This window comes from Schistocerca nitens, chromosome 8 (genome assembly GCF_023898315.1).
Source record: "Schistocerca nitens isolate TAMUIC-IGC-003100 chromosome 8, iqSchNite1.1, whole genome shotgun sequence".
In the NCBI taxonomy this organism is placed as follows: Eukaryota; Metazoa; Arthropoda; class Insecta; order Orthoptera; family Acrididae; genus Schistocerca; species Schistocerca nitens.
In genome coordinates this window covers 101,907,758-101,933,457 of record NC_064621.1, presented here as the reverse complement: position 1 = coordinate 101,933,457, position 25,700 = coordinate 101,907,758, and the positions used below count along the sequence as shown (strand labels likewise).

At 48.8% G+C, this 25,700-nt stretch overlaps 1 protein-coding gene across 1 annotated transcript in view; it reads right to left on the bottom strand.

Annotated features, from left to right (window-relative positions):
* LOC126199424 (uncharacterized) overlaps window positions 1-25,700 on the bottom strand; it is a gene marked incomplete at its 5' end in the record, with an annotated part of 737,054 nt that overhangs the window by 521,713 nt on the left and 189,641 nt on the right. Inside the window, 2 exons of the mRNA XM_049936342.1 lie at window positions 10,071-10,288; window positions 10,457-14,238. Of these exons, the coding sequence (XP_049792299.1) occupies window positions 10,071-10,288; window positions 10,457-14,238 (4,000 nt within the window). The remainder of the gene's footprint in view (window positions 1-10,070; window positions 10,289-10,456; window positions 14,239-25,700) is intronic.

Below are 25,700 nucleotides of genomic sequence, written 5' to 3'. Positions count from 1 at the left end.
CTCCATCGCAGTCTTTAACACTGGTAGCATGCCGCGACAGCGTGGATGTGAACCGTATGTGCAGTTGACGGACTTTGAGCGAGGGCGTATAGTGGGCATGCGGGAGGCCGGGTGGACGTACCGCCGAATTGCTCAACACGTGGGGCGTGAGGTCTCCACAGTACATCGATGTTGTCGCCAGTGGTCGGCGGAAGGTGCACGTGCCCGTCGACCTGGGACCGGACCGCAGCGACGCACGGATGCACGCCAAGACCGTAGGATCGTACGCAGTGCCGTAGGGGACCGCACCGCCACTTCCCAGCAAATTAGGGACACTGTTGCTCCTGGGGTATCGGCGAGGACCATTCGCAACCGTCTCCATGAAGCTGGGCTACGGTCCCGCACACCGTTAGGCCGGCTTCCGCTCACGCCCCAACATCGTGCAGCCCGCCTCCAGTGGTGTCGCGACAGGCGTGAATGGAGGGACGAATGGAGACGTGTCGTCTTCAGCGATGAGAGTCGCTTCTGCCTTGGTGCCAATGATGGTCGTATGCGTGTTTGGCGCCGTGCAGGTGAGCGCCACAATCAGGACTGCATACGACCGAGGCACACAGGGCCAACACCCGGCATCATGGTGTGGGGAGCGATCTCCTACACTGGCCGTACACCACTGGTGATCGTCGAGGGGACACTGAATAGTGCACGGTACATCCAAACCGTCATCGAACCCATCGTTCTACCATTCCTAGACCGGCAAGGGAACTTGCTGTTCCAACAGCACAATGCACGTCCGCATGTATCCCGTGGCACCCAACGTGCTCTAGAAGGTGTAAGTCAACTACCCTGGCCAGCAAGATCTCCGGATCTGTCCCCCATTGAGCATGTTTGGGACTGGATGAAGCGTCGTCTCACGCGGTCTGCACGTCCAGCACGAACGCTGGTCCAACTGAGGCGCCAGGTGGAAATGGCATGGCAAGCCGTTCCACAGGACTACATCCAGCATCTCTACGATCGTCTCCATGGGAGAATAGCAGCCTGCATTGCTGCGAAAGGTGGATATACACTGTACTAGTGCCGACATTGTGCATGCTCTGTTGCCTGTGTCTATGTGCCTGTGGTTCTGTCAGTGTGATCATGTGATGTATCTGACCCCAGGAATGTGTCAATAAAGTTTCCCCTTCCTGGGACAATGAATTCACGGTGTTCTTATTTCAATTTCCAGGAGTGTATATCAAGACAGGAACCAATGGAGGCTTACCGTTCACAAAGTTCCTACCCGGCTCGCTGGAAGGAAATCCTGATAATGATGGTTGGCGCATTAGACGTATCATATTAGCAGCAAAAAATATGCTGGCGCTCCACTGTGCATGTAGCATGTTGTCCAACGTTGCGACAAGCACGAGAGGTCATGGCGAAATTTGTGCCCAATTCAAATAGGTATTAAGTGTACATTTCAGACCTTTACATTGCAAATAGAGGAATGCTTGTATAGTATACACAAGGCTTGGACAGTACCATGGAAACACCAAAAACGTAACACATTACAATGCCTAGTACGGTGAAAGAAACCTTTTGGCGTTCAAAATAGTTCCTGTCAGCTAGGAATGGTCAAATACAGGTCCTGTAAGGTTTTCAAAGGAATCTTATACCAAGTTACCTAACTATGCTGGAGATGGATAGCAATCACGCACCTATCTCTCCACAGTATTCCACAAACACCCAATAATATTGAGATCTGGTGACTGTGGTGTTCAAGAGAGATTCGAAAATTCGTCCTTGTATTCACAAAAGCAGTCCTGGACGATGAGAGATGTGTGAACAGGGGCACTGTCATCATGGAACAAGTATCATCACTGGGGAGCAAACATTGTACCATGGAATGGTACCCATGGTTACTCTGCTGCCCAAACCATCACCGCCGTGTAAACTCGGTGACGTAAACTCGGCCATAAGCTGTAAACAGTGTGAAACAAGACTCAAATGACCAAATTCCGTTCTACCATTGCTCCATAGTTTAGACTGTACGGTATCGGCACAACATTTTCTGGTTACAGGTACTTGCATTACCGATGAGTGGTCTTGGAATTCCAGTTCGCTCTTTCATAACTCCTTCCTTCTGCAGCTCGCTTCGTGTTGTTTTTGGTGCTGACGGGATTCTCGAAGCGACGTTTAGTTCTGCAGTGACTTTTTTACTTGTCGTGATGAGGATGATGTTTGGTTTGTAGGGCGCTCAACTGTGCGGGTATCAGCGCCCGTACTAATTCCCAACCTTTGCTCAGTCCAACCTCGCCACTTTCATGAATGATGATGAAATGATGAGGACAACACAAACACCCAGTCATCTCGAGGCAGGTGAAAATCCCTGATCCCGCCAGGAATCGAACCCGGGACCACGTGCTCGGGAAGCGAGACCGCGAGACCACGAGCTGCGGACTCTACTTGTCGTCATCCGATTTTTCGACACAAATCTCTTCCATGACCGTCCATCACGATCACTCAAGACACACCTTCCTCTGCGTTATGACTTAGCACATCATGTTTTTCCCATTTCCCTGTGTGCCGTATAAATTTTAAATACGGTGGCTGTCTGAACACCAAACACTTGGGCTGTCTCACTCACGGAAGAACCTGACATACAAGCAACAAAAACTGGCTCCGACATAATGCTCTCGCAACACTGGGCTGGCCACGACATTGCACAGGCGGTGCTCGTTGTCAAATACAACAGCGCAACTTGCAGGATTGGCTGGCATCTGCATTTGCGTTCCAGCATGCAATTCCCGCAATATTTCCGTATTTTTGTCCAACCTCAGTACCTTTAAAGATACAGCGATCCATTTCCATGATCATTAGATATGGATTTAGGAGGATCGTTCAATAAGTAATGCCCCACATTTTTCTCTCAGAACATACTTAATGTTAAGGGCCATAATTTGGTGACAATATACATCAACATGTCTTGTCCATGTCCTATGTTTCGACGTAGTCTCCATCACGTACTATGACCGTACGCCAATGTTATGGAAGAGCATGTATTCCCTGCTGGTAAAAGCTCTTGTCCTGTAGGCGTAGCCATGTTTTGACTGCATGACTGACACCCTCGTCATCTTCAAAGTGTGTTCCCCGTAGAGAATCTTGAAGCGGCCGAAAGAGATGGAAGTCCGAGGGTGCCAGGACCGGACTGTAGGGTGGATGAAGCAATGTTGTCCAAATCAATTTGGTCATATGTTCGCGGGTTCTGAGACTTGTGTGTGGGCTTGCATCTTCGTGTTGGAGCAAGATTTCTGCTGGATTCTTGTCCGATCGAACACGCCGGAAACGGTTCTTGAGTTTATTCAGAGTCTTCACGTATGCCTCTGAATTGATGGTTGACCGTCTTGGCATCACATCGACGAGAGTGACGCCATCACAATCCCAGAAGACTGTTGCCATGACTTTGCCGGCAGAGTGGGTTGTCTTGAATTTCTTCTTTTGTGGTGAATGAGGATGATGCTACTCCAGGGAATGCCTTTATGTTTCCGGCGCAAAATGGTGCACCCAGCTTTCGTCCCCCGTAACGATCCGTGACAGAAAGGCCTCTCCGTCGGTCTCAAAACGCTGCAACAATTCAAATAAAATGGCCTTTCTTTGAATCTTGTGGTCCGCTGTGAGCATTCGTGGAACCCATCGTGAGCACCTCTTTGAATATCCGAGAATCTTCATCATTGCAGACACACTTCCAATGCTGACCGATAACTGTAGAGCCAATCGTCGAGTTGTGATGCGCCGGTCGGCACGAATAATGGCGTCCGCACGATTTAGCGTGTCTGGTGCAGTGGCTGATCATGGAGCTCCGATTCTGCATTTCCTGAGGCTGTAACTCCCTTTACCCATCGCCCAACTGTACTATTAACTGCAGCATCGCCATACACTGGACACACACGTTTACCGATGTTCTCCACGGTTTCTTTTTCTGCACACAAGAATTCAGTAACAGCACGCTGCTTGTAATGTGAGTCATATGTAGACGCCATTTTGACTCTGTACTACGGCTCTGCGATCTGCCAGAGCGGTTCGAAACTTCACCGGCGCACAGAACAAACATCAAATGTGAAGCACCAGCAACGACGTTCGTCTATGTATATTAATGGCTTTTTTTTTAAAAAAAATGTGGGGCCTCGTATTAAATTTCTTACCGAGAACCCAAGGAAAGTTATCTAATGTCTGAGGCAGACGATGAGGATAGGAGGGTGGGAGAGAGGAGACTGGGCAAGTGCTAATTTGTTTGTGTGAAGAAATTTTCTCGAACCGCCCCTGATCTGGATACAGTGATGTATATGGCACTCCCGGAACAGGCGGCAGATGTGGAATGGTACGAACTCTCCGTGGCAGCTCTCTGCTATAACAAATTATTACTGGCGCCCAATCCGGCGCATGCGCTCCTATCGGAGTTTATTGCGAATATTAACTGTGGTGAGCAAGTTCAGCGGCCACTCTGCGAGGATACGTGGCCGGGCCAGAGCAAGCATTAAGCAGCGGCTACAGCGCTCTCCCACGCACGTGCCAGGCCAAAACAGGATCTGAAACCGTACTCCGGCGCGGTGCGGGAGGACACCGGAAGCAGCAAGTGGGCGAGCGTCAGCAAAGGACGCAGTGCACTAGTGGGCAGGAAAGTCCGTCTGCCTCTTGGTCGGTTTACAGCGCACATTTAGTTCGTATACTGCTCCGTATTTCAGTCTGAGAAGTGTCACAGAGCAAACTGCAGAAGCTGACGATACGTAAACGGGCGACACATGGACTCGCTAGAGCACGACTATGTTCGGTTCATTTCCTGTTTGTAAATTCTTTGAAATTACTGCTACTACCTTCCCAAGAAACGTGAACCGGACAGCAATAGGATGTTCTACGCGTGTCGACGATACAGATAGCCATACTGTAAGTGCAACCGCAACGAAGCGGTATCTATGGAGAGTTCAGACTGAGGTACAGCTTCTGGAACTGCTTCTGTGGCCGAGGTTGCTAAAAACATACCTCTGTGGTGCTCTCGACTCGGAGATAAGCTGCTTCGAATCCTGGTGGTGGACGGAATTTTCACGGCCAGTATCTGCCCAGCAAGGAGTGCAGGATAGCTGGTGGCGTACGGTTCCAGTTAACCAGTCTTTGCGCCAATGTCGTGGATTGAATTTGAAATCGCTCCGGAGTGTCTCATGAAGTAAGGGCGTGTGACACTGTTCGTGGCGATCCTTCCATCGGAAGGGGAAGTTAAGCTCGGCGGCCGCTTTGGTGCTATTTGGGAGGAGCAGGCAATGTGCCGTTACCGTGTTTCACCCCCTCCCTTACCTTCACCCATATCCACACAAACCCAGCTCGCGCTTGTCACAGTAATCCGCACTACACAGACGCACACCTCAAGCTTCATAACCGTTCGGAGGAAGACAAAGGCAAACCACCTTCAGTAGGTCCTTGCCCAGAATGGCGATACGGGAGTCTTGCACCTGCTTTCCTGTGCCGATTTCCCGAGTATCAGACAATGTTGTGTATGGTTCCTAAAGAGGGGCAGCAGCATCTTTGCTGGCTGCAAGGTGAACTCTCTGGATGGGTGACTGCTCAGACCTTGTAACGTTAGCAAACATGCCACGCTGTGTTGATCCTGTGGCTCGGCTGAAAGCAAGGGAACAGTACCGTCAACCAGGGAATATGATAGTGACCGATTATGATACCTAAGACAAATAAAAATCCAAAACCCACTGGAATAACACAAACATCCACCTCTACTTTCTCCGTAGATGATGTAACGACTTGAAAAAAGCGTGATTAAGTATAAGAAATTGATCAATGCATTAAACAAGACAAAGTTTTAATTTTGATGTAGGTCTGGAATCAGAGGGGGGGAAACAAAAGCCGATAGAACGAAAAATACTTGGGGTAGACTGCCTGGAGGAAGAGAATTGAAACAGGAAGCCGCCTGGTAGAAATCTGCGCAGATTCAAATTTAATATTTGCCAATACTTGGTTTTTACATCATAAGACTGAAAACACGAAAAAGACCTAGAGGTATCGAAACTTAGGCTGTATAATTATAAGACAGCGGTTTACGGAACCGGAATTTAAATTTGAAATAATTTCAGGAGCAGATATGTACTCTGACCATATTTTATTGGTTATGAAGTGATGAATTAGCAAAAAGTTTGAAAACTAAGGAGATAGGATCTGGATAAGATGAAACAATTAGAGGGTGTTGAGAGCTTGAAGGAGAGCATTAGAGGACTGGGGAGTTTCGGAATGTAAGCAAACGAAGGTACCAGACGAACAGCTATGCAAAAAGATAAGACTCACTGGGAAACCTCGAATAACACACGAAATATTAAATTTGATTCATGAAAGAAAAAAAAACACAAAATGAAGGCTGCAAAAGAGAACACAGATGTCTAAAAAATGAGACTGAAAGAAAGTATAAAATGGCATAACAGCAAAGACTAGGGGAGAAAAGTTGTGGAAATACATATGAAGTCAAGAAAGGTCCATTTAGGAAAATTAAAGAACTTTTGGGAGAAGAGAGGAGCAACTCTGTGAATATCAGAAGCTCAGATGACAAGTCAGAGCTGGGCAGAGAGTTGATGGCTTAAAGGTGGAACGAATACATGAGCAGACTGGACACAAAATTATTTATCCGCAGGGGATACTACCCTCATATGGCGCAACATCGCCTGTAGTCCTGATTATGGCGTCAATTCGACGAAGAACGACGTTCACTGGTTTCTTCAGGTATGCCAAGTGCAGCTCATGATTGGATCACGTAAAGGCACCAAACTGCGGAGATATTGATTGGTACGATTAACAAACTGATCTAAAGAGCCTAGACGTTTCCTACGGGATCGGCTAACTCAGTGACCCACTCGAGGTGCGGTAGGATACTCGAGAATTCCTCAAGTTAGTAACGTACGCGTGCAGTTGTGTGAAGATGGCTGTTGTCGTCTTGGAAGATGAAAGTGCCCACAGCATGCTCTTCATGAAGATGTAAAAAAAAAGGAGACGCGTGGCCCCCGAGAATGTTGAAATAAACACACTGATTCATGCTTACGGTAACGGTGTATGGGTGCAAGTCATGGCCGAAAGACGCACCCAAGAAGTCACATGCACAACGTCTCTAATGACCTAGTAATCGACGGGACGTTAAACATAAATCTTACCAACCTTCTTGCCCCCTATCCATAACCCGTCACCCACGCCAACGTCTCTCCCACATTCACACGCACACACACACACTGCGCAGTAAGCGGCTCATTGGACCGTCAGTATGCTCGACGTCTTGGGAAGAGGAAAAATTTCGTCAGATCATACTATTCTCCTCCAGTCGGCTATTGTCTTGTTTCAGCATTGTTTGGCCCGTTGAAGACGTGCAGCATAAATGCCCCTGAGAGCTACGCACTTTTACTAGATACCCATCGCAATTTTCGCTAGGAAACTGCTTGAGATCAGCTAGCGTTTAGTGACAGGAGCGATACCTGTCTGGTTTAAAACCGGCTGGCACCGACCAGGCGTGACACTCGTATCCGGTGCCTGCCAGTTACAATCTTTTACCACCAGTGTTATTATGACGCCTTTCAGGCCTTCAGTGGTACACTATTGTTGTGAACACGTTGGAGAGTCATCAGTGATAAACCAAGAAGGCGGGTAACTTCATTTACGATGTGGTCGCGGATGCGTCTAAACACGAGAGCTCATTTCGTCCATTCTCTTACGTCTCCACAGCCATCCATCTTACTGCGCTGATTACGTACAGCCAACATCACTTGACTGTATTCGCATACATCAGCACTGAAGGAAGGTATGAGGAGGTGATACGAGTCCTACACCATCTACAATGCTCCAAAGAGACCACAACTGTTCAGTGTCGTGATAAATATTTCGTCCAGTGAACTTATTAATGGTATATAAAGGAAAGTTACTTGAAGACATTATTATGAATTGAAGAGAGAGTAGATGAAGATGAGTAGATGAAGATGAGTTGGGGAGATACGATCGTGCGAGAGGGAGGTGATAGATCACTGAAAGCCGTGTGTCGAAGTAAGGTGCCTGGAGTGGGCAACAGTCTGTCAGAACTATTACGATCCTTGGCAGAGCCAACCAAGACAAGAGTATTCCATGTAGTATGTGCGACACGCGAAGTACTTACACACTGGTCATACCAGACTCGAGAGTCCATTACCGCAGCAACGTATTTTCGCCATCTGTCCCTGCCTTGGGCTATTTCCTTCCATTGACCTTCAATACCTAGGCTCCTCAAATCAGCCTTCGCATTGTCCTCCCATCTACGCCTCGGTCTCCCCACAGGACGTTTTCCTTCTAGGTGCCCTACCAGTACTCTGCGCGCTGCCCTGCCCTCATCCATTCGAGCTACATGACCCGTCCATCGCAGCCTACGTGATTTAATAATACTGATTATGTCAGGGCTTGAATAGAGTTCGTGAACATCTTCGTTATGCAGTTTTCGCCACACTCTGCTAATGTCATCCCTTTTTGCTCCGAAAATTTTCCTCAAAATTTTGTTTTCAAATACTCGAAACGGCTTTTCATTTTGCACAGTGAGAGACCAAGCCTAACATCCATACAGCATAACTGGTAGAATAATAGTTTTGTATATTCTAACCTTTAAATTCCTAGACAATATCCGTGATGAAAGTAATCTATTCAGTGAGAAGTAGCATGCATTTCCCGCCCGTAATCTCTTCTTCAGTTCGGATTCAATCTCATTTCTCGAAGTGATGTCCACTTAAATGTGTTCACTTTTTCAAACTGCAAGTCTCCAACTCTTAACATTTCCTGATCTACTGCTGCTGGCATTCTAGTAGTAACCAGGTATTTAGTTTTGTCTTCACTTATCCTTAGACCTACATGTTCACTAGCCTTGATTAACGCATTCGCATTTGGTGTTACAGATTCTTTCCTATCGCTAATGATGTTTAGATCATCTGCATACCCTAATATAATACAGGCGAAGTGCCCTCAGAAATTAAAAAGAATATACTTATATCAGTAACAGCCACAATGGCAGGCGCTGATAGGTTATGTTGCGGCGTAAAGTGAAGAGCCGGCACGCCAGCCGGAAAGGAGAGAGCAGAGAGGGCTGCGAAGAAGGCGTCAGCCAATGGCACGCTGATCGACCTCTCTCCAGAGCGACAACCCGACGGTAGCGGCCTCTATGTGAAGAGGACACAAGCGCCGTGCCGACTGGTCGCGGCCCACTTCTACAGCAGCATCCAGATTAGGCAATTCAGGACCAGCGACTTAGGAATTGTATATAGTGAAGAACATTGTTCGTTTTGTCTGTAACATTTTGCTTGCGACACGTCTGTTTAAAACAAAGTTAAGTATTGTTATGTATTAGGCAGGATTCAACATTGGCGACGAGGATGGGATGACAGATTTCCAGTGTATGACGACGAAATGCAAATTCAAATGTGCTTGGGGTGCTTTATATTCAGATGTTTTGTTGCGTGATTCTATCGTGTAAAGTGTAACTGATGTCAGACTTAGAGAACAGATTTTGAAACAGTCCGATCCATCATTTCAGCACGTAGTGCAAATACTAGATCAATACGATTTGCCTTAATTGTCGTCTAGCGATTCGAGAAGCAAGTTTCCTAGACACCCCCTTTGACAACTATGCAGGATTCAACAGGTTAGACTATTCCCAATCCAGCACTTCAACAACTCATGCTCGTAAATTATTAACACGCCTTCTGAAACTCTGAAGGTACTTGTGAATAACCCTGTACAATGAGAATCTATAACGGTTTTATCACGTTTGCGTACGCTACCCAATGTTACTTTCCTGGCTGATGAGCATTCGCTATCTACGATGTCGTAAAGGATATTATAAGTAAAAAATTATGTGAATATTTACGTACTTGCTGAAGTGTGCTTACTCGCACTTTTTCTATCAGCTGTCAGAGTGGTACAGTGACAAATGCCTTTCGCAAACTTTAGAGTTCAAAGGTTATAACGAATGTTGAGGAAGTGGCGTCCGAATATGGCAATTCTTACCTGGTGAAGTAGCATTCCGCGCACAGGACTGCTGTAAAAGAGGAGCTAGCACGGACGTTACTCACCTGGGGAGCAAGGAGACGCGACTCTGTCCGGGGCCGGCGAGTCGGCAGTCGGGGGTGGAGGCGGGGGCGGGGGCGCAGCGCCAGATGCCGCCTCCGGTCGCCCCTGGGCCGCCGCCGCCGCCCCCGCCTGCTGCTGGTCGTCGGACGCGGGCGGCAGCGGCGCGCTCGACATGAGGTCCCACTGGCGCAGCTTCTCGCGGTCCAGCTCGAACGGCGTGCTGGAGGCGGAAGACTGCGTCGTGGCTGGCGGGGGCGGAGGCGGCGGAGGAGGCGACAGGAGGCGGGCGTCGTCTAAAAAAGTCGACGCCGTGCTCGGGAGGGAGTTTCCGGCGCCGGCGGCCGCGGCAGCGGGGGCGCCGGGCAGCGGAGACGGGGCCGGCGCCGGCGAGCCGGGTGGGAGGCGCGGGGTGGCGCCCTCCGCCTCCCACAAGTAGCCGTCCGGCCCTCCGCGGAGACGAGGGGCCGTGCTCTCCGCGCCGTTCTCGGCGGCGGCGTCGGCGTAGCGCAGCTGGTGCTGGCTCCGGCGGCGCGGTTCGAGGCGCGCGGCCACGCTGTCGTTCACGTACGTGGCTCCGCGAGAGAGCTGGGCCCGCCTGCGGGCACCTCCGCCGTCGAGGTTCTCCAGGGACCGGGTGTGCCTCAGGCTGACGCGGCGCAAGCTCTCTCGCCACAGGGCGTCTTCCTCCCAGTGGTCGACCGGCTGCTGCTCTCGGCGGTGCTGCTCCTGCTGCCGGTGCGGTTCCGGCTGCCTCTCCGTCGGCGATCTGCTGCCGGCGTCGTCTACCAGTCCTTCCAGAGAGCGCGACTTATCGCGCAGACCGTGCGGGTACAGGTTGACGACGCTCCCCGCCGCGGGCACCGGAGACTGTTTCGCAGGCCTCCGCCTCAAGGTGTCCGCTTCGAACAGATTTCTGGCGTCCACGTTCGCACCCTTCGCGAGTTCGGCCGCCAGACGGCGCTTCTGTTCCTCGCTAGTGGGCATCGCGGGTGGAAGAGTCGAGGGCAGTGGAGGCGGGCACTGCACGGCGTGGTGGGGCGAGTGGAACGTCCGGTGCTGGTGTATCGGGTTCACTTTGCGGCCGATGTCGTTCCTCTTCAGCAACGCTGCCGCGGAGTCGGACGCGTCCGCCCGCTGGTTGTTGAGTGGCGGCACCCGGCCGCGTAGACTGGACAGGCTCTTCTCGGACGCCGAACTGGCGAAGCTCCCGTCGTCGTCCGTCCTCAGCAGGTCGGAGTAATAATATGGCGCACCTGTCGCGTCTGTGCCTATCGGACACTCGCCTCCCTTCAGTGGCTGCACATTCTCGTAATGGACGTCGTCGTGGCTACCGCCTGCCGTTTCTCGTTTCGCCAAAGCCTCCAGAGTAGTTGACAAATTCTTCTTAACCCGTTTTGTAGAGGGATCTGCCTTCTCCGATAGCTTATCGGGTGGTGACTGGCAGTTTTCGTTGTAGCTGTAGCCGGTATCTTTCGAGAAAGGCGAGTAGTACGTGTCTTTGGCGTAGGCAGACAAGTGGAATGGTTCACTACTGTGGAAGTCCTCCAAGTAGCGATCGAAGTCGACGCTACCGCCGTCATCGAGATGCAGCGCCAGGCCACTCCTGCTACCTATAGAGTCCAGGTCACTCCCCACATCCAGCCCAGGGATGAGCCGCGCTCCTGACAGAGGTCGCCTCTTGGAGCGTTCACTACCTGCCGATTCCCACAGCCTAGAAGCATCCGAATCTGCTTCGGCATTAGTAATGGCATCGTTGCGCAGCCTGGCTTCTAGTGACGACGAGTCCTGCGTCTCCAGAGAATTGTCGAAGTCGTCGAGTGGTGGTGGACTGGTCGGAATAGGTGGCGGTGGTACTAGGTCACTGTCAGAGGAGTCGTGATTGTCAGCGGTGGCGACGGTGAGCCCACTGCTCGTGGCACCCAGGTAGTAGGAGGCCGGCCGGAACGTATCGGACAGACTGAAGCGCGGGTGCCGCGGTGTGTCCACCGACTCCAGATCCTTGGACGCTTCGTCGTCGGCATCGGAACTGTCCCGGTCGGCCTTGCCCTGCTCTCGAGCCGGCTGCGACCCTGTCGAAGAGCTCAGTATATCCGGGAGACTCGTGCGTGTAGTTCTGTGCAAAGTAGGGTTGTTTTTCCCTGGCAGTGACATCACACTGCGCTTGTCCGGGTTCGTCTTGGTGGGATCGTCTTTGCTGACGACCTTCTCGCGAGATTTCAGCGTTAGTGGACTGACTTCCATGTATACTGGCTCATAATGGGAAGAAGGATTGTACAGTAGTTCATAATGAGAAGTTGTCACACCGACACCACTACCGACGCCGTCTACCGCCTTCTTGAAAACGGAACCGACTTCGCAGTAGCGTGGACTGTCAGGAATGGCATAAGTAGCAGTGGAGTCGCCAGAGTTGAGCCTCTTCAGTTCCAGCTTAGACGCAGCAGCAGAGACATTGTCCGTAGTCGGTGCGAGCAAGGAGCGCACGAAACCGTTCTCTGTCATCTCGACGTACGAGCTCTCCTCCAGGTCACCGGCCAGTATGTTCTCCACGAGTGCACTGTGTGCCGCAGACCCGCCGATGCAGAAGGAGTCGGCAATGGACGGTGGTGCCAACACGGCCTTTCTCGACGGCGTCATCGGCATGTAGTGCTCCTCGATGTGCGCCAGAAAGCTGGCATTGGAATCGCCGTCGGCATTGGTGACGGTGCCGGTGGAACTGCCGCCGAGGGCGGGCGTCGCGACTGGCGTGCAGGTGGGCGAGTCGGAGTCTTCGTGCGCCACCATCGACTCGGCCATGCTGAGCCTGAGGTAGCCCGGGGTGACGATGACCTCGAGGTCCTCGGTGCCACTGCCCGCCTCCGCAGCCGACGTGCCACTGTCGGTCGCGGCCGTCGACACGGAGAGCGACTTGCGCCCCCGCGTGCGGCCCGCGCCCGGTCTGCGACTGCCCAGGTCGCGACACGAGCTCACGAACTTGTCCCGTTTCCCCAGCGCCGCCGCCACCTCCTCGTCCTCGCTGGCCGGAGTAGCGGCCGGTAGCGGCGCGGCCTCCTCTCTGTCACTCACCGTGGCGACAGGCTGCGGCGGATCGGGGGACGCGCACTGCTTCGGCTCGACTGACGGCGCCGACGGCTTCAGCGTGGCGCGAACCTCCACGTCGAGGTCACTGCCCGTGTCGTAGAGCAGAGTCTCCGTATCGCTGAAGACGCGTCGTCGGTTGCCACGCAGTCGTTCGCCGCCGTCCTCCGCGTGCCGCTGGCGCCCCGTCTCCGTTTTCTTGCCCTTATTCTTCTCGTACCCGTCGAGCAGTTCTCTCACGTTCTCGGAATCGGTATTCGCCCCGCGTCTGCCGTCAGTGTCGCCCAGTGCGAACGCCCGCAGATCTTCGATCCGACGTCTCAGGCTGGACGAAACGGACGAGGAAGCGAATCCGACGGGGTTATCGGCGCTGCTGTTGCCGCTCTCTTCGTTCCTCAGACTGGACACGTGTGCCTCCGTCGGCTGGTACACTGGCGGCGACGGTTCGAGAGGTTCTCGCATCTGCACCGCGTCCTCCTCCTTCCCCGGCATCCACTCCGACGCTCGGAGTCGGTTCTGCACCGAGTTCTTCCTCTTGGGGATTCCCACGCTGGCGGACGGCCGCCGACCGCCGGCTTCGTCGTCCCAGAGCTTGTCCGGCATCTCTGCCGACTCCTCGGCCTCCGACAGGTGGCTGCGAGAGGTGCGCACGGTGTAGGCCAGGCGGTGTCGTCCGTACTCGCTCGGCCCGGCTGCGCCGCCCTGCAGGGACTCCGTCGCCTCCAGCTCCGCCACTTTGCCGGCTCGGTGCATCGTGTCGTAACCACTGTCCGAGTGTTTCTCGCACGAGTACCGCTCGTCGCGAGACGGCTTCGCTTCCGGAGCCGCGGCAGAGGTCTGCCGGCCGCGTGCACCGGGAGTGGCGTGGACCTCGACGGCGACTGTCTCGCTGTTCCTGGCGCGCGCCTCGCCGCTGCTGCTGCTCTGGTAGCGCCGGTGCTGGTGGCTGTGGTAGCTGTCCGGGGAGCGGGCGCGCTCGGCAGCCGCGTCGCCACAGTACCGGTGCCCGCGACCGCGGTACTCTTCGTCGTCGTAGGACGCGTCCGGCGGGATGCCGCGCCGGTCTCCGCTCCTACTCGCGGCGCCGCTCGCGTCCTCGTAGACCCCCGAGCCGGAGGCGCAGGCGGGGGCGGAGGCGGGTGCGGGTGCGGGGGCGGCGGCGGCTGTGCCGTGGCGCGCCCTGGCCGAGCGGGACCTTCCTGCCTGCGAGGGCCGGCGCACGCGCTTTCTCGCCCTGCGGACGTCCCCCGGCTCTGCGTGGGCAGAGGACAACTTGGCACCCGCGGTTTCAAAACAGACCCTCCACCCGTCGCGGCCAGCGTTCGGACCCGACGCGACCCGACCCAGCTAACCCGCCGACCACCGCATCCGGCCTGGCGCCGGTGTTAGGAGCGACCGGGGTTAGTACGGTACTGCGCGGCGTGCGGCCCACGCCCCGCCACATGCACAGCAGTCGGCCACGAGCTCCCGCTCAGACGTTATTAGTGATTAGTTCTGTCAGGCAGGCAGGAAGGTACCAACAGGACCCGAGTACCACTACAGCCATGCAAGAAAAAAATAAGCGCACTTACCTTCACTGCAGAAGATCTCCATCACAGACGTTCTAGTACGTACCTTCTTCTGCAGTACTCAGAAGGAAGAACACCTTTTCAAATGATAACTGTGTGATGCACTGGGACTCTAATCTGGCCCATTTGTATGCTGTGTTATTACCGACTGCACTATTGGGCATTCCTCGACGCCGGCAACAAAACGGAGTTAGTCACTACATACGACATATTCCTCGCGCGAGATTTCAGCAACTGGATTTATTTTTGTTTAAGTTGTCTCTTTTATTTTTCCGTCTCAGTTGCACATTTTTACGTTGTTTAGATCGCACTCGAGCATCTTCATATCTATGTAATTACGTAATCAACGCGTCATATCTATACGGGAACTACACATCAGAATACTGCCCTGTGATACATAGTTCCTGTACATTGACGAACAGATTCTTACACAACAACGTATATCTGGAGATGATCGAGTGCAACTAAGACAGAAAAATAACCCATATAAATTTCTTCAACGTGGTTATTCATAGTTCTAGAGAATTTCGCCAGAACTGCCGGATGTCTACAAGTTCCGGCCACGATATTTCGGCGCAGAGTCTTCTGGCCATCTTAAAGTGAATACTGTCGGAAACTTTCTGAGCTCAGAGCTCACAGAAAACTCTGCGCCGAAATATCGTGGCAGGAAGTTGCAGACATCCGGCAGTTGTGGTGAAATTTTATGGAACAATGTGTACGCCGGTGAAGTTTTAAATTTCACAGCAAAGTTATTGATGAGTACCTTCAGGATTTCCGAAGCCAACTGCACGAAAACTGCAAGACGTACATATAAATGACACATACCGGTGGATAGAGCGTTGTCCACGTTTAGATTCGTAATAAGCGCAATGGTGTTGCCGAACTCACTAGTAGGCACCTGCAGATTTGCGCATCAACGGATCAACATCCCACGCAGGCTGTTGTGATAGCAGCATCAGTGACTCCAATGAATTGCACACACGTGCTCATACTCCCGCTTTGACATATGCCGCGTTCTTACTGAGCACCTCTAATGTGAGTTCAAAACTTTGAGACTCTATCTAACGAAGTGGGTTTTATTTTCTGTGTATTTCGCGCAGTCTTCCCCTGAATCCGTATAGATACTAGTGAACAAACCTATACTTCAGCTTGCGGAAAAAGAAGAGCTCGTCAATGAGTACAGATCCATTCCAAACCATTAATCTGCTAGCATAAATTTCAACAAAGTGCAAACCCAAGCAGGCGTCTAGATTTTAACTTCTACACACGATTTCTGAAGGCTGGTCCGTGATTGTACGTAACACGACCGAAGCACCTAAAACACTCTGCGATCAGATTGAGCAAATATGCGAAACGTAGATGTTTTTAAAGTAATAGGATTTTGAGGTGATTAATATTACGTGTGGTTCAGCCGACTTTTTTTCTCAAACTGCTAAATTGTCTCTCTTCCGTGTGGCCATGGATAAAATTAAACTCAACAATCAGAAACTAAATACTGTATTTATGAACCAGTATGTTTTAGAGTCTTTGCTCGTAGGTCACTGAATTTTGACTCATGAGAAGGAAGGAAAGTAGGAAGATTGGGTTTAACGTCCCGGCGACAATGATGGCATCAGAGTCGGATTTGCGTCAAGGATGGAAAAGGAAATCGGTCGTGCCCTTTCAGAGGAATTATCCCAGCATGTGCTTGGAGGGATATAGGAAAATCACAGAAAATCTGTGGATGGCCGGACGCGGATTCGAACAGTAGTCCTCACGAATGCGAGGGCAGTGTGCTGACCACTGCGACAACTCGCTCGGTTTTCACTGATCAGGGGTATTCTCAGGAACGCAAAGTTCTCAGAACAAATTGCAAAAACTCCTACAGGCATTTAAGCTGCGACTACGTGGATATTGAGCTTAAAGAAGGTTAAAATCTAGGAAATCTTGTTCGATTATTGGAGCTCATTATCACGGCTTTTGTGTAGACTGATTCAGCGGAAAAAGGATCCTGATGTAAAAAGAAAGTTTAGACGTAACATCGAGGTACTTAGCTGATTGGGTGAGAATGAGCAAGGCAGTTGCACGTCGCAATATTGGAAGAATCATCCCAGCATACACTTACAGTAGTCTAATAAGACGGACAGAGTCGAAATACGGGCAGTCTCACGGGGATTTGACTGTTACCCGTCCTGAATAAGAGTCCAGCGTCTTAATCCATGCGCCACTCACCTCAACCCTAGCAGCATACTTCATGTGAAAAGGGTAGCGAATCCTGAGTTATTTTCTAAGGAAATATCAGACCCGGTGTTTAATCGCCACGGACTTCTCGGTTTTTTTCCGGCTAATGGGACACTGACTTAACGACTTCTTCATTCACTAACTGCCGGCATGCTGGACTATGTTACGATGATTTGAAAATGGATCTCGGCCCGAAACTAGTCATCAAGTGAATAAAAAAAAGTAAAATTTGCAACTCGTTTTCGTTGTACTGACTTCTCCATTCGATGAAATATACATACGAACGCTAGACTTTGACTTTAGTAACGAAAGAACAAAACAGTTCCGTCATCCTCGATGACATTTCAGAGACGACATAGCACGACCATTACGATTAGTTATCGAAGCCCTCTGTTAGTAAAAAAGGTGTATTAATTTCAAACAAAATAATAGTATTATAGCCAAACTAATTTACAAGGTCGAAAGCATGCGTCTGGTTAGCCACAAGTATTGTTAAAAAAAACCACACCTTCAATTAGTCCCATCACCGTTTAAATAACATGTAATAACATAAACTGTCTTAACTTTCAAATGAAGTACAACAATAAATAAACTCAAAAAAGTTAGTCATAATAATAAGATTAAACTTAAATATTAAGAAGTAATTATACTGTAAAATCAGATAAAGACATTCTACAAGGTACATTTACTGGCGGGATTTTATTTTCGTCGGGCACATGGGTTAACAATAAACAGGCTCTTTCTGAGACATGTGTAGAACAATAAAAAGTTTGGGAAGTCGACGATGCACGCAAGTGTGGGGGTAGGGACTCGACCTCTTTCTGAGACATGTGTAGAACAATAAAAAGTTTGGGAAGTCGACGATGCACGCAAGTGTGGGGGTAGGGACTCGACCGAAAGATAGCGGATACAAACACACGCGATGGGATAAAATTTCAACGTCGCGGGGTTACGCCAACGTCCGTGCACGGTACTGAATTCCAGCCTATGATGGAAGAAATCTTAACCCACAGTTGGAGGGAGGAGCCTGGAGTTTCTTTTCTTGAAACCTTGCAGCAATGCCCCAGCTTAACAATTCTGACCTCCCAGCTGTTCACTGTAGAATGGAGGCAAGCGGCACTGTTTATGGTGGATAGTTCTTCGTGGTCTCCGTGCTGCTTTTTCAGGGGAATGGATGGGTTTACGTACCGGCTCCTAACTTCACTCTCGCTCCTTTTCATGCAAATACACTCTACGGAGTAACTTACAACACTCATTGGCACTTACGACTGAACACACAAATTTCCCACAGGAAAGATGTCAAAGTTTGCGGGAAAGTTTAGTTCCAGTTATACGCATAATCTTACGTCTGAGGTTCTTGTAAGCGACAATGTCCATTTTTTAAAAACGTAACTAGATGCTCTGCAGACTCAACAAGTGACAAACTTCTGTGTTTGTTTGTGCAACAACAGTATCGAGAAAATAAATCGTTGGTCATTAATCGCATTTTGTGGATTAGGGAGTAAAACTGCGTTGAACGATCAAATATTTGCTTTTTAGAATAACTTCCTGTTCTGCAAATTACTGTTTTTCTTTTTAATCATGGTGTTTTGCAGAAAGTTGAGCTTTTCTAAAATGAAATTTTAAAACAGGCAACAGGAGGTCCTAACCTCAGTAAGACGATACAAAACGAGAACCAGTAACATAACTCTGGTTATTTGGCAGTTCTTAGTCGTCACCGTAGCCACGAATCAAGACATGAGACAATGATACACTGATTAAATCGAGGTCTTACGGCTGATCACAATGAGTGATTTGCATTAATACCTAGGAAATAATTATAACTAAGGAATCAGTTACGTAAAGGCACACAACAAACACTTTAGACGTCTATTTAGGGGCGAGATACGTGGTACTGTGTGTAAACTCGAGCAATTGTTGCAATGTCTTAGCTGTTCTGCAATCAAAAACTACTAACAGAAGTCATTGCCTATCAGTGAACGAAACGCTACATTTGTAGGCTTAGAGCAGGTCCTATCCTTAATTCATTCGCACACTAATGGTACAGGTGATTTTACAGTTTGAGTAAACCAACTGCATTTCGCACGTCAGGTATCATGATCCTCAATAAATCATAATGCACTTTCGATGGAGGCGTACAAATGGTTCAAATGGCTCTAAGCACTATGGGACTTAATATCTTAGGTCATACGTCCCCTAGAACTTAGAACTACTTAAACCTAACTAACCTAAGGACATCACACACATCCATGCCCGAGGCAGGATACGAGCCTGCGACCGTAGCAGTCGCGCGGTTCCAGACTGAAGTGCCTAGAACCGCTCGGACAGAACGGCCAGCTGGAAGCATACAATTTCACACCATTTTATAATAATATTTCATAGACTGGCCAAATCTGCTCGAAATTTTCGAAATAACGTTCCTCGAAATGCCTTGAACGACAAGCAATAATTCGCGGCTCGGTGCATTTACGGATCTATGGTCTGTGTTTACACCACAGTCGCAGAAACCACCAAACGGGGAAGTAAAAGAAGAATAGTTCTGCACGAGGCACTGGATACAACAATTAGGTTTAAAGCTTTGAAGCACGAGCAGAGTATAACCGCAAGTGTGGCAGTGGGTAGAGACATCGAAAATCCAGCTCAAGCGTAAGGTGCGAGGGCGGAATCAGTTGGGGATAAAGAACAATAACGTTCCTCAACAAATAGCTATGCTTGAGAGATTCGAATATGAGTCCTCCGTTCTGGGAGTCAGCGCCGCTGCATTGACATTAAGTGTGCTTGCAAGGAGGCCATCATTTTTTCACGGTGTGGAAGTTGAAGTAATTGACGCTGCCGCCGACGAGCCGCTTACAAAACGAGCGAGACCCCTCGCCTTTTCGTTATGCTTATTCGCACAGCTTTAAAGTCTGCTACAAAGCATAACAGGCAAGGCGACCAAGTGCTACCAACATGCTATGCACAGGCGTGAAAATGAAAAACTATCCGAAATTTGTCAGACTGTTTTCAATCATGTGTAAGACTATATTAATGCTGATTAGTGTGTTAACCACATCACCTAAATATAAGATATAAATGAAAGAAGAAACGCCAATTAGTATGAACTGTACTAATAAAAATGAATTTCAGCTTATTGAGATAACATAACTGTTTTAACAAGACAAAGTACCCCAGATCGTTACGAATTAGCAAAATATTATACGCACTCGGCCGCGACATGGTCTGTGTCAACTTTCAGACCAGTCATACCGGCTTACCGTTGCTGACCTACCATGAAAGTGTGCAAATTTAGCGATGCGTTAGGATTCATAACGAAATTCAGTTAAAACGCATTCAGTGCCACACTTAAGTCAATTCAATTATTGACAGAAGCGGTAAAAGTAGGCAGTAACAAGTATGAAATTCTACAAAAGTTTCATATCGACATCCACAGGGCGCCGGTACAGAATAAAGGTAGCAATAAAACGTATTAGAGGTTCGAGAATTTCTTAAAATAGCTTTACTGATAGTCTATCAGCCTCCATCGAGATTAGAACCGAAAACAAACCAGACCTCCCTTGCAGTAGCAAACACCTTTCACTACGTTAGCAGACAACCCAGGCAAACAGCCCTCTATTATTACCACAGACATCAATAAGCCGGAAATTTCGCAATGAAAATGGCAAAATGATCTGCAGTTTCTGTTGCATAGAGCTTTCTGGACTCAAAAACATGAATTGTCTACGTTTATGTCACCGCTTATATGACAATCATTCGGGATGTTTATCAAAATAACAAAAAACTGTTATTAGCGAGTAAATTTAGTAGGATTATTCTGTACCACCCCAGGAAATAAACGGCGACGTAGCTGCCAAACGTATTCTATAATGTTTCGAATTCTCCATTAGACGTACCCCAGCGAGAAAACGTTCATTAGCCGAAGTGTTCCTTAAGGTAGCTAGTAATGGGAATGCTCGCATATCTAAAACGTGGTGGCATTAATAGTGGGATCTGACTTACCACGTGTATAGGCAAATGGATTTTATTTGCATTCCTGTAAACGTGATTTGGATGGAAAGCGTAGTTACGATTAATATGCTGATGTATCGACTGCAACTGGAACATTTCGAATAAAGAGTAGGGGAAATTATTATGCGGTCATCATCTTCAGTAACTGTGGTAGCTATTTTCGTTGTTAGGATTTCGTCACGTAAATCGGTAAAAATGGAACCCTACTAGTCTCACTTTCTTGACGACCTATCTGTCTACCCAACCCTTAAAACCCGTTTACCTCGAGAACGGGTGGACATAATAAGCGGAAATGTATCGAACTTCCTGCAGTATACGGTCCCTTTGTGGTGTAAAAAAGTGAGTTACATCAACGCAATCTAAAGACACGGCCGTTTATATAAAGAAAATTTATGCGAAAGGTCAAAAAATGGCTCTAACAACTATGCCACCAAACTGCTTAGGTCATTTGTCCCCTAGATCTAGAAGTACTTCAACCTATCTAACCTAACACACATCCATGCCCGGGGAAGGGTTCGAACTGACGGCGCAAGGAGCCGCGCGGTCCGCTATATGAGGCTATTGAGCGCACGGCTAACCCGCGCCGGCAAGCTGTTAATATCATCTGGTGTTACTAAAAAGTTATTGACTTCTGGTGAATGATTTTCTGCGCAGTTCATTTAAGAAAGAATAACTAAAATATATTTGATGTTACGGAGGAGGAAGGACGCCTAATTCATTTCCTTTGTCTTTATTCATGATGCTAGATTCGCAATCTGAGCATACGTACTATCCATAACCACACTTTAGATCCAAGTCATAGTCACAGATATCTAAATACAACACATTGGCTTATACTTGAGGTATTTCGTTTGCCTCGAAGTGGTGGCAGACGATGCTGTGGCGTTTTCGTAGTTATCGCAGCACATCAGCTGAGCGAACTTGCATTGTAAGTTGGTAGCACTTCATCGCCTTGCCTGTTATGCTGTATAGCAGACTTTAAAGCTGTGCGGATCAGCATAACGAAAAGGCGAGGGGTCTCGCTCGTTTTGTCCACGACTGTAGATAGACGAGATCTCTGGTCGTCGTCCACAATGTTGGCGCGTATCCCTTGGGCTCCTCCTGAATATGTCTGTAGTGGCCTCCTTACGTATTAGACGAAGTCTGCTTGACGCGTTTCGGCAGAATACTGCAGTCATAAGGTGCGTTACAGTTACATGCACGTCACATTAATCTCAAGTCTGTTGCGGATTATTTGCTGGGATTTCCGCTGAGGTTATAGACTGAAATATAATCATGTAACGAATGATTCCTTTGTTTCAGTGCCTACATCAAGTGGCAGAAATAGATATAGGTGTACGTTTAAATCATTTCATTGATGTGTGTACTTTCATTTTTGCTGGAAATTTATTTGTCTCGCACAGAGGACAGTAATAACCACAACATCATCAGTTAAAAGTTTAACATTGACATGTTTACATTCCAAAGACCCTTAAGTGTGAAGATAAACTTATTTGACATGTACAAGTAATGAAAATACAGTCTTTCTGTATAAGCGTATTTACATCTTGGCACATGCTAACTAGAGCTTTTAGTTGCTATTTATTGGTTATTTAGTAATTTTTTGTACTGTTCTCATTCGCCACTCCTAGGAGAGGGGCGGCTTGTTTGAGATGCGGCTCACTGGAGAGTCGCAGTTCTGTTCAGCCAAATATCAGACAATCTGACAGTGGGGCAAATCGGGGATAGCCCAATTAGGAATAAATGGGAGAGGCATACCGTTCTGGCATAAGCCTGAGAATCACGGGAAACCTGCCGAATACCTTGCCGGCCGGTGTGGCCGAGCGGTTCTAGATGCTTCAGTCTGGAACCGCGCGACCGCTACGGTCATAGGTTCGAATTCTGCCTCGGGCATGGATGTGTTCGATGTTCTAAGTTCTAGGGGCCTGATTACCTCAGATGTTAAGTCCCATAGTGCTCAGAGCCATTAGAATCATTTTGATGTGTCGCACCGTCACATACTATTTTGACAGAATTAGCATATGTTGAGTGGGCCACCGTTTTTCTCGAGGTACAGGTCGACTGTGGGATGGCATAGACGGACGAACAGGCGCCCAAGCTTGGGGTATAGGATCTTGAGAAACTGCAGCAGACCAACTGTAGCAGGTTCCCAATTTTATCGCATGTATACAGCACCCACACGATAATACCCAACACAGGTTACCCGAATTTTGCCCAGTTGGCAAGCAAGATGAATCAGATCATATGGATACGGATGTACTAACACCCAACCATTGGGGTGTAACGCGGCTCATCATGGAGGCGAACTTTGCCAAGGGTTTGAGAGTTCAGTGGCTGTTTTGCTGCCATCAAAATATTATATTTGAGCTGGTCGTGTGATGAGCAGGGTAAAAACGCAGCGAAAACAACATAAGACGAAGCACACCACTTAACAACAACTATTGATCCAGGTGTGGGAAGTATGGTCATGTGAGGGATGTTGATATAGGCGGACTGGATTCTGATTCTTGTAACATCGTACCTCACTGGATGATGGGGTAGGAACATCATCTGTTGGTTCGTGTGCAGCACTCCGCTGGCTTCCTGAATTCCAAGAAGATATCCCCTTCTGGATTCACTCATGACGGTTGGAGGAACCTTGTGTGGAACCTGGTCAGCTGTCACCAATCTTATCAAGCCTGTCTGGATTGCCACGGAATGAGGTGTGCGATCGTTAGATCCAGTTATAAACAATCCCCGGGTGTTTTGAGTAGTGGCTGATCGATCGCGAGTCAGGACGACTCCGTCACCGCTTTCAGTATTTGATAGACGCCTGTCACGACCCGCCGCCATCGTCTTCTGAACAAATTATGTTGCTACACACTAGTTGGTAGGAGTGTCTTCTTCAGTTGTCTATGAGAGAATATTTACTACCATCATACATTTTCTGAGAATTATAGTTGTGAGACTCAAAATCGAGCACATGAGACCAGTTTTTCATATAGTGGACTGGATGTACTGGTGATTCGCGATGAGTTGGTGGTAACATTGTCCATCTCCAAGAGGCCGACTTGAACGATGCTGTATCCCGTATCGAGCCCATCTGTGATTGTACGAGGGTCTTTCAATAAGTAATACAACTTTTTTTTCTCAAAGCAGAATGGTTTATACATGTTCTAAATTCACCATGTTGTCTCCCAGTTCATTGGCTATAAAATCGCATTCTTCAATGTACTATCCTTGTGTTCTATGGCCTTATAGCACCGTAATGTGAGAACCTGTACGCCACTCCACTGGTATGCCTCTCTTCCAGCTTCCTGCTGCATGAATGATTTCCCCGTCATTGCTGTAGTGTTTCCCGCCGACTTCATCCTTCAATGGGCCAAAGAGATGGAAGTCAAAATGGCTCTGAGCACTATGGGACTCAACTTCTGAGGTCATTAGTCCCCTAGAACTTAGAACTAGTTAAACCTAACTAACCTAAGGACATCACTCACATCCATGCCCGAGGCAGGATTCGAACCTGCGACCGTAGCGGTCTCGCGGTTCCAGACTGCAGCGCCTAGAACCGCACGGCCATACGGCCGGCGGATGGAAGTCAGAGTGTGTGAGATCCAGGCTGGAGGGCAGAAGAGTAAGAACATTACATCTCAGATCTGTGATCTTCTCTCGGGGGTGCAGATTTGTATGTGGCCTTGTGTTACTGTGGAGACGTAGAAGTGCGTTCGCATTTATGTGGCTAAGAACACACTGTAATCGTTTCTTCAGTTTCCAAAGAGTCTCGCAATACCCTTCGGAGTTGATCATTTGACGATGAGGGAGTACACCGAACCAGAAGTCCGCAGCTCGTGGTCGTGCGGCAGCGTTCTCGCTTCCCACGCCCGGGTTCCTGGGTTCGATTCCCGGCGGGGTCAGGGATTTTCTCTGCCTCGTGATGACTGGGTGTTGTGTGATGTCCTTAGGTTAGTTAGGTTTAAGTAGTTCTAAGTTCTAGGGGACTGATGACCATAGATGTTAAGTCCCATAGTGCTCAGAGCCATTTGAGCCACCGAACCAGAATAACCCTTTCACTCTCTTTAGCGGCTGAGAGTACTGTTTTGGACTTCGAAGGAGACGTTGTGTGATGCCACTCTATGGATTGCCGTTTCATTTCAGGTTCAAAACAGTGAATCCGTGTTTCATCGACTGTGATAATGTATAACAATAAATTGTCACCATCAGCGTAATAACGAGCAAGAAGTTCGGTGCAGACGTTTCTTCTTTCCACTTTATGCTCTTTAGTCAGGCTGGGAGAAAACCAGCGGGCACAAAATTTTGAATACCCTGCCTGGTGAACAAGTATGTGAGCACTACCAAGAGAGGTGTGAAGTGGAGCAGTGAGTTGCTCGATTGTTATTTGCCGGTTACCTCGCACGCTGTAGCACTGCAGGCGTCACAGCCGTGTACGGCAGGTCTACATATGGGAGATCAGTCAGATTTAGTTCTCCTTGTACTGCTGACGAAAGACGTTCGCCCAAGGACTTACCGTGCGTTTATCCACTGCCGGTAGACCTATTGTACATGCTTGTTAATATTTGTGATGGTCTTCTTTTCAGAATAAAAAATCACAAACTGCCTTTTGTTTGGAACGCTCTTCAGTTGCAGACGCCATTCTGAAGACTGGTTATACGAGGGTCACCTCAAAAGAAATGCACAGTTTTTTTTTTAATCCATCATCTAATCTACATGTTTGAAACTTTTACAGTGTGTAAGTACATCCTTTAGGAGCAATATTTTCATTTCTCC